This window comes from Trichosurus vulpecula, chromosome 3, assembly GCF_011100635.1.
Source record: "Trichosurus vulpecula isolate mTriVul1 chromosome 3, mTriVul1.pri, whole genome shotgun sequence".
In the NCBI taxonomy this organism is placed as follows: Eukaryota; Metazoa; Chordata; class Mammalia; order Diprotodontia; family Phalangeridae; genus Trichosurus; species Trichosurus vulpecula.
This window is the reverse complement of record NC_050575.1, coordinates 288,033,252-288,046,879: the sequence shown is the minus strand read 5'-3', so window position 1 is coordinate 288,046,879 and position 13,628 is coordinate 288,033,252. Positions and strand designations below refer to the sequence as shown.

Sequence of the window (13,628 nt, the reverse complement as noted above, 5' to 3'; positions counted from 1 at the left end):
GGCTAGAATCTAGTAACATGAAATGTAGTGGAGATAGAAATTAAAGTCTACATGGGTTCAAAAATTCAGCTATACAAGGCTTAGAAAATATATTTATGTGAGTTCTTTGAGATGTATCCCCAATGCTTTGCATAATTATAATAGCTAGTAGCGTTTATATAGAACTTTAAAGTTTGCAAAGAGCTTTACATATGTTAACTCATTGGTCCCTACAACAACTCTGTGAGATAGGTGGTATTCTTATCCCTATTTTACAGATAAAGAAACTGAGGCAGACAGGTTAAGTGACTTCCCCAGAGTCACACAGCTAGTAAGAGTCTGAAGCAGAATTCAAACTCAAGTCTTCCTGACTCCAAGTTCTTTACTCTACCCACTATGCCATTTAGCTGCCTAGCTTTGCACAAAGTAAGTTCTTAATGCTTCATTCCAATCAGTCAGCCTTCTTATATGAAAAAAGAGGGAGTGTTAGTGATGTGGACACTCAACAGTGCAATATGGGAATACAATTTTAGACTGTACTATATTTTAGGAAGGATGTCAACACCTGGAACATAACCAGGTAGTGTGACCAAGACGGCAAGGAGCCTAGAGACCATGTCATAAGATGATCGGTTGGAGGAACTAGAGAAGGGAAGACTTGGGGGAAAAGGAGTATGATAGCTATTTGTAAGTATTTGAAGAGCTGCATGAGGAAAGGGGGTATAAACTAGTTCTCTTTAGCCCCCAGAGAGCTAAACTATAAAAAAAGGATGAAAATTACAAGATGTTGGGGAAACTTTCTTTTGGTTAGAACTATCTAAAAATGCAATAGATAAGTGATAAAATGGATAGAGTGAGTCTGGAGTCAAGCCAGGAATATTCATCTTCCAGAGTTCAAATCTGGCCTCAAGATACTCAGTAGCTGTGGGACCCTGGGCAAATCACTTAACCCCCTTGCCTCAATTTCATCATCTATAAAATGAACTGGAGAAGTTAATGGCAAACCACTCCAGTATCTTTGTCAAGAAAACCCCAAATGGGGTCACAAATAATCAGATTCAACTAAACAACTGAACAACAACAAAAACGAGATGGGATGCATTGGACATCAAGCAGAGGCCAGGGGACCATTTTTAGGGATGTTGTTGAGATTGGACAAGGTCTCAGAGATCCCTTACAACTCTAAGCCTGAGCTTCAAGTCCTACCTCTAACACATACTGGTTGTATGATTCTAAGTCACTTAATTCCCCAGTGCCCCCAGGTAGCTCTGGAAGACTACAAATGGCAAAGCAGATGGGGATCTACAGTGGCAAGAAGAGGTGACTCTGTGAGACCACAAATGGCAGAGCAGATGGGGATCTACATTGGCAAGAAGAGGTGACTCTGTGAGACCACAAATGGCAGAGCAGATGGGGATCTACATTGGCAAGAAGAGGTGACTCTGTGAGACCACAAATGGCAGAGCAGATGGGGATCTACATTGGCAAGAAGAGGTGACTCTGTGAGACCACAAATGGCAGAGCAGATGGGGATCTACATTGGCAAGAAGAGGTGACTCTGTGAGACCACAAATGGCAGAGCAGATGGGGATCTACATTGGCAAGAAGAGGTGACTCTGTGAGACCACAAATGGCAGGGCAGGTGGGGATCTACATTGGCAAGAAGAGGTGACTATGTGAGAGCACAAATGGCAGAGCAAATGGCAGACATTGGTCAAAAGGAATTTAAAAAGAACTATTGCTTGCCCACAGTAGTTGATCCAAACTTTCTCTTCTTTCTTCAAACTTCACTTACAACCTCTTTCCTCTCACTCTCAGCAGAAGTTTTTACCTTATTTGTAGTCGACAAAATGGCTGCTGTTTGCCATGAGTTCATACTTCTCTCCAACTATCAAAACTCCTTGACACCATTCTTTATATCTTCTTGCTTTATCTCCTTACCTTGCCTTCACCTCTTAGAATCCCCAGCTTCCTTCACATCTCAGCTGGAGCACCACCTCCTGAATAAAGACTTCCCTGATTCCTTCCCTGACTAGGATTGACCTTGTATTTATTTGGTGTGTATTTCTTATTTACTCATATGTGCACATGCTGTTTCCTTTGATAAAATGTCAATTCCTTGAAGTCAGGGTCTGTTTCATTTTTTGTCTTTGTATCCCTAGTGTAAGGCTAGACTATCTGGCAAATAGTAGGTGATTAATAAATGCTTGTTTATTGATCATACAAATAGCTGTTAGGACAGAAATTCCCTAGTGGATTCAGAGATTGCCTGATGCTCTGTAGTCCTCTCCATAAACCCTGTGGGTTAGGCTCTGACTCAGTGTAATATCAATTAAGTTGGGTGTCTTCAATTGAGCCTTACTAGGTGCTAAACCCCAGGCCCCAAACCCCTATTAGGTGCTAAGCCTATGCGGGTGTGAATTGGTAGCTAAGGTGGGGCTCCAGGTGGGCCCAATGAAGAGCCAATAGTAAGAGCCTAAGTTCTGGTTGCTCAGATGACATCTGAAGCTGTATAAAAAGAGAGAACAGAGTTATATGCTTAAGGCTCTCACTCCTGGAGGCACGGGACTCTGGGCAGCCACTCTAAGGGCCTTCCGGCTGAACTCAGATGTTGATGGTTTTCTTGGTAACTATGAATTGTATTTGGTCTGTTTGTAATTTGTTTGTATTTGTTCTGAAGTTCAGGGTGCTGGCTTTTTCCCCTGAACTAAGTGAATGATATTTGTATGCTGGATTAAATTGAGATTGCTAACGCCTTAATGTTGCTTTCCTTAGTAAAGCAAATCAAAAGAATCTGGGCTTGCAGCATTCTGTGAGCTGGTTGTTGTTGGTTTTACACCTCCACATCAGCTGCTAGCTGGATTGTTGAAACACCCAGTAATAAAAACAGCAATTCTTTGATTTGTACTGAAATTTACCATTTACACAGTGTTTGCCTCACAAACAGCCTTATAAGGTAGGAAAGGTGTGCTATGAGAGGAACTCCATGTTATTGTTTGGTCCCCAAAAGTAACATCAGTAGTGGATCAGAAGAGAATTCAATGGAACAGAATAGAACTCAACTAGATAGATACATGTATACAAGCACACACATATGTATACATATACACATTCACACATATACACACACATACATATATATACACATACTTATTGTGCTTATTAATACTATGTACCAAGCACTGTATTAAGCACTAAAGATACAAAGACAAAAGTGAAACAGTCCCCACCCTTAAGGAGATTACATTCTAGCCAGAGACAACACATACATAGTATATATAATATACTTATGTATATATGTACATATATGCATATAAAATCATATATAAATACACACAATACATATGTATATAATCATGTAGGGAGTCACATGTATAACACATACATAATACTATATAGACACATAATGTGTACGTATATAATTATTATATGGTGTTGATTTGTTAAATGTAATTGATTTATTTCCTTTCCTAGCCTAATTATTCATGTTGGACACATAGATATATAACACATATACATATATATGAGTTGTATATGCATATATGTATCATATGTGCATGTGTATATGTGTGTATGTGAGAGATATTTCTGTATCTCTCACACATATATATGTGTGTCTCTGGTTAGAATGTAACCTTCTTGGGTGGGGACTGTTTCACTTTTGTCTTTGTATCTTCAATGCTTAATATAGCGCTTGGCACATAGAAAGTGCTTGATAAATATTTGTCAATTAATTGAAGGTATATGTTTATACATATATGTATATGCTTGTATATATTGTGTGTTAATCATATATAACATTATAAATATAGATACACAAATATACATATGTGCAGGGTATCTCCAAAATTTTAGATCTAAGGCAATTAGATGGCATCGTGGATAGAGCACCTACTCTAGAATCAGGAGGACCTGAGGTCAAATCTGGCATCAGACACTTACTAGCTGTGTGACTTTGGGCAAGTCATTTAACCCTGATTGCTCCCCGCCCCCCCCCAAAAAGTTTTAAAGCAGTTTTAAATTTAAAACTGCCCTCAGACTCTGAGAGAGAGAGAGAGAGAGAGAGAGTGCGTGTGTGTGTGTGTGTGTGTGTGTGTGTGTGTTTGTAAAAGGACACATGAGACATATACAAAAGGAAGGTATTTTGGGGAGGGAGGGCACTAGCAGCTGGAGGATCAGGAAAGTCTTCATGGAGAAACAGGCACTTGAGCTGAATTGAAGTAGAGGCAGAAAACACATAACTCACATTCACAGATAATCCTCTCTTCTTATTTTAGCCTTAACCTCATGGCAGGGCATAACCAGGACTAATGACTAGAAGTTAGAGGGAGACAGACCAGCTACCTATAAGTAAGAACCCCCTAACACCCAATGCTATTCAAAGGTGGAATGGACTGCTTCATGGATTAATCATTCCCTTGTCATTAGTTATTCAAGTGTAAGTTATATGACGACAGAGAGGACCCTAGTGGTGGATGGGAGGCTGGACCTCCAAGGTGACCTTTGAGTTCATAGAACTCAGGAGTGCTGTGATTCCATGGCCTTTCTCCTTCATCAAACTTTTATTAAATCCACTAATAAGAAACAAAAGAATTGATTTCTTTAACCTCCTTTCCTAGCCTAATTGTATATATTGGTGCCAAAAAAGACCTGTGTTCAAATTGAACATCTAACTAGGTATCTGACTGTGAGAAAGTTAATTAACCTGAGTTTTGATCTCCTAATTTACAAAATGGGGATAATATCTACAGTCCCTAAGCCCACAAGGGTGCTATAAGTATCAAATGAGACAATGTAAGTAAAGCACTTTGTAACCTAATCAGTATTGGTTATTATTTTTATATAATGAAATGACCACAAGGTTAATAGCTTTAATTAATTTAATTAATTTTTATTTTTATTTTATTTCAATTTACTTTTATAAGTATATATATTTCTTTTTATTTATCAACTTAAATACTAGCTAATCTATATGTTACATAATTAATTGCATATGTAACTAATACTCAACTCTATAAGATTCTACTTGAAAATTCCCTATGAAGGTGAAATCTTGTTTAATCAAGTAATATTGTATAATTCCCACAATAAAATTCCTTGAAGTGAAAGGTAAGTGTATATAAATAGGTATATGTATATATATATATATATATGTGTGTGTGTGTGTGTGTGTGTGTTTACATATGTATACACATGTATATACATATGTATGTGTGTATATACACATATCTTCAAAACACTGGTCACAGTCATATATGTGGGAAAGTTTCTTCATGGGCTGTGGGAAAATAAGCACACTTATGTACTCTTGATGGAGCCATGAATTAGCCCAGACATTCTGGAAAGCAATTTGGAACTATGCTCCAAAAGGCACTAAACTGTGCATACCTTTTGACCCAGCAGTACCACAAGGCCTATACCCCAAGGAAGAGGAAAAGAACGCATATGTATGAAAATATTTATAGCCACTCTTTTGTTATAGCAAAGAACTGAAGAGCAAAAAGCATCCCTCAATTGAGGAATGGTTAGACAAATTATACTATGTGAATAAATGAACTATTATTTTACAATAAGAATGATGACATAAAGAATGTAAGAGAAATCTGAGGAAACTAGAATGGATTGATAGATAGTGAAGTGAAAAGGAAAAAAAAAACTTTAAAAGACTTAAGAAGTCTGACCAATGCAATTACTAACCACAAGTACTGATGACTGATGATGAAGCATGTAATCCATCTACTGACAGAGAAGTGACAGAACCAATTTGCAATATAAGACATACATTTTCAGACATGGCCAACATAGGGAAATTTTGCTTGACTGTGCTATGCATTTTTGTTACAAGGACTTTGCCCTTAACTTTAAAAAAAGTTTCTTTATAAAATGGAGTTAATAATACTTGCATTGATTGCTGTGATGTAAACTTATAGATGCTAAAGTACTATATGAACTTACTAGTGAAAGAGAAGCAAGGAATGAAGAGAACTGGATTCTTTAATAAACTGCTCTACATGCACTGTCTGAAGTATCCATTCGAAAGCACTTACTAGACTCATGCATGCGTGGGGCGGGGCTGCCATAGTAGCAAGAGACAGGAGATAGGTGTGATAAGTAATGAGGAACGCCCTGTCATCATGGTGCCATGACAGCTCCCATTGTTGGAATGCCCTCTGCTACACTGTCACTGTCCAGTTTCCCACAGAATCATCTCCTCTGTGCTGCCCACCACTGTAATCTGTGCCACTGCTGGCAACAACCTTTCCCCCTCTTAGGTGAAAGAATTCCTAGTTATGGCCCCAATGCCCACTCCAGGGCAGGTCACTTTGCTTCTTTCCTTTGTAAAATTCTGTAAAAGGAAAGAATTGGACTGTATGACCTCTAAGGTCCCCATTGACGCAAAGATTGCATGATTTGCAATGATTGTCTTCCATATGTATGGGCATATTTAGAATGTGCAATGTATGTATGTATACAATATTATATATGTGCATATGTGTACATGCATGCATGTATACATATGGCAGGACAGGGCAATAGAATACTGAAGTAGAGTAAAAAAAGCTAGATTTCATGTCTCAGTTCTTTCACTTACCAACTATGAGACTTTATAACCTAAGCCTCACCTCCCTTCTCTCTTAATGTACTTATACTACCTACTTCAGGGGCAACTACGTGGTGCAGTGGGTGGAGTGCAGTGCCTAGAGTAAGGGAGACCCATCTTCCTGAGTTCAAATCTGGCCTCCAGGCACTTTCTAGCTATGTGACCCTGGGCAAGTAACTTAACCCTGCTTGCCTCATCTGTCAAATGAGCTAGAGAAGGAAATGGCCAGCCACTTCAGTATCTTTGCCAAAAAACTCCCAAAAGAGTCATAAAGAATCTGACAAGAAAAACAACTAAACAACAAAACAGACTGGAGGTGGCAGAAGCATTTAAAGGAAAGTCAATTTTAATATCTACTGGAGTAACCCATGGGCTGTATTTGAGCTTGCAGAAGAACAATAAAACAAACAAACAAAAACTTTGGCTCCCAAGTAGTTAGACAAGGTTTCTAACCCTCCCCTAATGCTTTGTAAAGGAGGTGAATCTGGGAGGCCTTTCAGGCTCCAGGGCAGCCCTAAAGTACTGTGTGTTGAATATCTTCTTAGTTGTTTTGAAGCTTATGCTTTAAATGAGATTTAGGCTTGATGAAGTCTTAGCTGAATAAAGTCACTCACTTTTGCAACACCTAATTTGCAATAAAAATGCAAAAGGTTGGTAAAGAGAGGAGTGACATCAATTGGTTCCATTTCAAAATGTTTACCTCAAATAACCATGTCTATCAGCTAAATGTTATGTTTAGTTTTTCTGATGGAAACCTTTGTTATAACGTAAACCAGAAACCAGTTTCCTGGCAAACCAAAATTTAGGTCTGAAGATCACATTGTTAAGAGCTCAGAGCATGATATACATGTTTACTTGGCATTTTAAAAGGCTTAAACTTGACAAAGGAAAATATAGCCCCTCTCGTCAACATAGTTTGTTATTTATAATATAAAAAATAATTTGGATTTTAACAGTGTTCTTCAGCAGCTGCTTCTAGGGCTCCTACAAGTGTCTTCTCTTTAATTACTTGGATTATCCATGCTAATAGAGGTGAACCGGCTTGCAGGTAATTCGACGTGAGATGACCCCCAAATCATTTTGATCTTGTTTTACAGTGAATTATGTAATTGGTGGGGGCAACAAGATTGTCTTTAATTTCATTCAATAAGCATTCATTAATTGCTATGTGTCAGGTATTGTGCTAGGTGCTGGAGATGAAAAGTCAAATAAAAAAATCAGTCTTTTGTCATTTTACCATAGATACATAATATAAACACAGAGAACTAAATGCCAAATAATTGCAGAGGGAAGCAAACTATTTTGTTTTTAGACTTATTAAAATTAGTTTTCACTTCTGCAGACACCAACTAATAGTAGAACTCAATGAGATAGAAAGAACACTGGACTAAGAATCAGGAGACTGTATCCTGGTTCTATTACTAATTAATGGCAAGACCTGGAACTCGTCACTTGATTCCTTTGAGCCTCAGTTTCCTCATCTGCAAAAATTAAGAAGGTTAGACTAGATAATTTTTAAAGTCCTTTCGAACTCTAATAATCTTCAATTCTATAATTCAGCTTTGGACAAAAGAAAGTCCTTCTGGCATTAAAAATTTGTCTGGATAATCCGCAAAATAGATAATCATGCATCATTAATTGAATACTCAATATATTTCTTTCTTCAAAACAATTATCCCTTGCACCATTAATATTAATATTAGTTAACATCAAGCACCATATCTTTGTTTTTGCCACAGATTAATGCTTTATTTTTCCCTATTTATTTAAAAGGAGATATTATTACTTAAGAGTTACAGAATACTAAAACTAGAAGGGGCCTCAGAGATTACGTAGTCCAGTATCCACCTTTCACAGATGAAAAGACTGAAACTGAATATAAAAATGACTTGTTCAAGGACATATATTAAGTAGGGTTGGAGTGGCAACTTGTTAGATCACTATTTTTACTACTTATTCTGGTTAAATATATTATTATGATTTTAAGTGATAAGTCATCTAAATTGGCTCATGGGCCACAAATTGGGTTATGATTTAGAATTACTACCATTAAATATACCCATGTTTATAGAGATGGTTATGGTATGAAATCTCAATTAAAGTATTTTACTTTTTTTTAGAGCTCTTCAGGTCCCATAGAAATAATTATAATTTTCTTGTAGTAATTTTTGTATGTTAACTTTACAGTTTGGTTCCAGTTAGTTTAACTAATGAATTCCCCTGAAGTGCTCACATTATTCATATTTACACTACATGTTTATTTCCATTTGGCTGGAACCAATTACCCTATTTTACATAATTATAACTTTGAATATTGCAAATTCAAATACATGGGACCTCTTCAGGGGACTCATTATTCACACTAATTGAGACCTAGTTATATTAATGAAATCATAGGTATCTTTGAAAATAGATATATAAGAAACACCTGGACATCCTTATAATGCAGTTATGTAGAATGACAGCTAATTAATAGCAATTATCATCATTGCATTTTTACAGAAATGAAGATATGACATAGACAAATGATAAACTTGGATTTAGAGCAGCAGTTGGTGGAACAAGGAGTGATGGCTGGTTTCTCTCTCCTTCCTTCCTCCCTCACTTCCTTCCTCCCTCTTTCTTTCCTTCCTTCCTTCCTTCCTTCCTTCCTTCCTTCCTTCCTTCCTTCCTTCCTTCCTTCCTTCCTTCCTTCTTTCCTTCCTTCCTTCCTTCCTTCCTTCTTTTTAAATTATAGCCACTAACTGTATTGGTAATTTTGACTAAGCAGAGCAACCCAAAATTCATGGTTCTTAATCCTTTAAACTAAGATCCACCATTGTACAGCCAATGAGGAACATAAACAGTAGGAAATAAGCTGGCCCCTCAATTTGTATATTATTCATGAAGTTGATTGGATTTTATGGGACAAAGCAAATCATCTTTTTCTTAAGAATTTGTTTACTTGCATGTGTGATTATGATATGGGGGAATTATAGAACAAAAAAGAGACTCAAGCGTGGTGTAGTTGTAGACAATTATACTTGGAGTCAGAATCCAGGGTTCAAATCCTGCCAATAGAGGCTATGTGGCCTTTGAAAAATGATGTAACCTCCTGAACCTCAATTTCCTCACCAATAAAATGGGCATAATTCATTATTATCTGCCTCACAGGGTTGTTATGAGGCTTAAATGAGATAATGTGTATAAAGCATTTTGCAAACCTGAAAGCACTATATAACTTTACAACACTATCTAGAAAAGAGTATAAGAATTATAAAGGGAATATAGAACCCTATGAAATAAAGTATCTTTGAAGTATTGAAGTGTGGAGCTATAAACTTGTATATTTTTTATTAAGGTTGGGAGTCTAGAAACCTGAGTCCTGTACTCATTTTATCAGTAACTTGACAAAATGAGACCATTGACATTTAATACAGGTCAGCTAAACTTCTTACTGAAGGTTTCTATGAGGATGCCAGAAGAAAGCTATACCATGACTAAAGATAACTTCATGAAGCCCCCATGAAGGGAGAAAAAGACTTCTACCAACCAGGAGCTGTGTTATCTCTTGCCACATTATATATTCAAAGCTTGTGCTCACTTTTCCCTGGATTCTGTATGTACTTGTTGCAAAGTGTATCATAGATGTTTGGGGAATATTTTGGACCAATTGTTCTTACTATACCAGCTTAGTAAATATTCTTCTCTAAAAGTAATTAAGTTGACCCAAATGATGTAAACTATTTTTCAGTGGGGCTTAAAGCACACTGATGGGGGCTCATGACAGTCCCCCAGGGTCCCCTAGAACCCTGAGAGGACAAGAATAGGCCCCAATCCCCTAATGTGAATGAGGATTTGGGATGGTAGTCCCAGGGCATTTGCTATAACTGGAATGCACTCCCTCTTAAAATCCTTACTTTTGTTCAAGGCTCAGCTTAAACACTACCTTCTGCATGAAGCTTTTCTTGACACCCTGTCACTAGGGCCTTCTTCCCACCTCGTATTGTATCTATTTTTTACTATATGTATATATGTAGATGTTGTCTTAGTCAACAAGCATTTATTAGGAGCTTACTATGTACCAGGCACTGTGCATAGTGTTGGGGAGAAAAAGAGAGACAAAATGTAAAAATGAAATCCTCATGAGGATCTTAAAACCTCCTGGGTTTCAGTGTCCTAATTTATAAAATGTTGGGCTAGGTGATCTCTTAAGATCCTTTCCACCTCTGAAATCCTATTCCTGTTGTCTTTTAGGTTTATATTAGGTACATTTTATAATTACAGTAACCAGTGATTAGTCAGCAATGTTATTTACTAACATGGAACTCTTAGCAAATGAAAGTGAGTCACAGAAAGTTGAACTTTGAACACATCCCCAAAATGATCAAAAGGATTTCACTACCGATCTGATTCTTTACCACAAGCTGCACTATTTAGTGTTCATTGAAAACAATACATCTGGAACAGCAAATTTGGAAGAAAGATAAACTCTCTTGAGAGATTCTTTTTACTACTATGCATTGAAATGGCATTTTTCCCCCCTTCATCCATTTGTTGCATGCATCCTCTGCTTGAGTAAACCAGAAAGGGGGTGCTGGCCATATCATGTTTTAAAGGAAACTGTGGTCTTCACATCATCAGTTCAAGTTTTAAAACTCCTACCACATGAGAGTGTAAAGCTTGCATTTGTATAAATCATGATTTTTAAAGCTGTGGGAGAAAAAAAAAAGCCCATGAGGCTTTCTTAAGATTTCCTTTATTGAGTGGGGTTAAGGAAAAGGAACTGGAGAAGCTTTGAGAAATGGGAGTGAAGATTGGGAAAGGCAGGAAGTTCTTTTGTCCCTTTTTTGCTAAGGTGTAGAAAAACAGAGATGCTTCCATTGGAGTCTCCACTGGGAAAACATCAATAGCTTGTGTGTGTGTCTGTGCGTGTGTGTCTGTGTATCTGTGTCTGTGTCTACACCTGGGCAATTGTCTTACCCCCAAAGAAAATTGTCAGCAGCAGCCTGCAGACTGTGTACTGGGATGTGCCAGCAGGAAGCTAGTTTTGTTTGTCTTCTATGTTTCCAACTTTCAGAGGTATTTCTGATCAGATAGAAAGGTGTAGTATAGTGTATTTACATACAACCTAGCTCCCTTTCTAGACAATGTTGGCATTACAAAACTTGGTAAGCTGCAACAAACCACAGTATCTAATTCGATAAGTCAGGGGACATTGTTTGTGGAAGGACTCTGGACAGGTGGTCTAGGGTTTTGTTGATTCCTCCCGATCAATTTTTCCCTCTTTTAGTCACTTATTTTTTTAAATTTAGGGGTGGGGGGAGGTGTGAATCTAGGGAAGCTTGGAGTAGTTCCTAGATTTAGGGTCGAGTTTCTAGGAGGGGAAAAGGGATACTTTTTCGTGATCCTAGAACCTGCCTTTGAGAGACAGACAGAGACAGACACAGAGAGAGAGACAGAAAGGCAGAGGGAGAGAGACAGAGATACACAGAGAGAATCAGAGACAGAGTGAGCATTGAAGGGAGTGGGATGAGGAGGGGGAAGGATACCCTGCACCCAAATCGAAGAAGCAACAAAGCTTGACCTCTCATTGTGTCTTGTCTTGCAGTTGCTGAATTTATGTGATTCGGTGAAAGAGGACGCACTGAAAGTGATTTCAGCCTTTAACATCCCTCACAGCTCCATCCACGCACCAATCGCTGGCATTCCCAATCCCCGAGCAGCCTGGGCGTTTTACCCTCCACCCCAGCTTCAAGAACAGCCGAAGTCACCGGGGGAAGGAATGGGCCACCAGCGACTCAAATTTGGGGCCAAGTTATAAACGTCTTGTTTTCGGTGTTGTGTTTGCAGTCTCCACGGCGGTTCATTTCACAGAATCAGGAAGCTCGCCCTTGAAGTGTGCCAGGAAAACTATCCCATTTAGGTCCATGCTTAATCACTTGGCCCCTGCTGAAGAAGAAGGGGCACAAACTGGGGCCAGGCAATGAAAGCATGTGGCCACGAGACCATAGTTGTCTATCAACGGGGTCAGGGAGGCCAAGGCAGGCTTTAAGAAGCACGAACCTGATTGCAGATGGGTCTGGACTAAAGTCGAGAGGGAGTGAGAGAAGTGAGTTTGAGTGGGGTAGGGGTGGGGGTGGAAAGTGCTATGTGGGAAAGGACTTCCAGTCTTGTCTGTGCTGGGGAGTTCACACTGCGGTCGGAGGGATGTTCAAAGCCAGGAGATAAGCTGTCCTCTCTGGCTTCTGCAGGTTTAAATCCAAAGAGATTCTATCCTTATGGATGGGACTCCCGCTGAAAAGAGTAAGTCAGATTCTGAGGGATTCCGGGAAAGTTGCTAAAATGTAAACAAACCCACCGGACTCTCCTCCCTTCCCAGCCCCTGCCCCAGCTAGCCTAGGCAGTTAGCTGTTTCGATGAGTCAGACCCACTTAGCTTCTTAAAGGAAATGCCCCGGAGATGACAGACTGATAATACCTTTTGGAATTTTACTCAGAGAAGATCTCAAAGCAAATGCTCTGGAGGACTGCGAGAAAAGCCAGACCGGTCCTCATAACTACCAACCAATGCAAACTTCTGAAAAGGATGGAGGTATTGGGGGGGGGGGGGCGGGGCGGTATTTAGAAACACATTTTAAATCATTTTTACCATATAACGTTTTTATCTGTCGAGTAGAAAAATATGTAGGAAGTTTAATAAAGAAATAAAAAAAGGAACAGTGTTCTTTGTCTCTTTAGAAGTCAAATTAGAGAATAGAGGTCGGCTTTTATTATGATTTAATCAAAAAAGATCATCAAAATTGAGTTGGGATCCTGAAACACAAGAATATTTGCACTCAAAAATCCTAGCAGAAGGATTGTGATTTTTTTTTACTCAACGGACAAAATATCCACCTTATACTCTTTCTGCCATGTGCTCTCATGTCCTCAACAACCAAACCAAACAAACAAAACGGGAGTAGATGGAGCTTGTCTGAGTAAAATCATTTTGAGTGACCTTCCAGGTTCCGGGGTCAAGAAAAAAAAGAAACCAGTGGTTTTCTTTGATTTTTCCCACCCAAGGGCCC

At 38.6% G+C, this 13,628-nt stretch overlaps 1 protein-coding gene across 1 annotated transcript in view; it reads left to right on the top strand.

Moving 5' to 3' along the window:
* ACOXL (acyl-CoA oxidase like) overlaps positions 1 to 12,383 on the top strand; it is a 531,229-nt gene extending 518,846 nt beyond the window's left edge. The window contains exon 19 of the mRNA XM_036753019.1: positions 12,171 to 12,383. Within this exon, the coding sequence (XP_036608914.1) occupies positions 12,171 to 12,383 (213 nt within the window). The remainder of the gene's footprint in view (positions 1 to 12,170) is intronic.
* Positions 12,384 to 13,628: the final 1,245 nt, after the last annotated feature.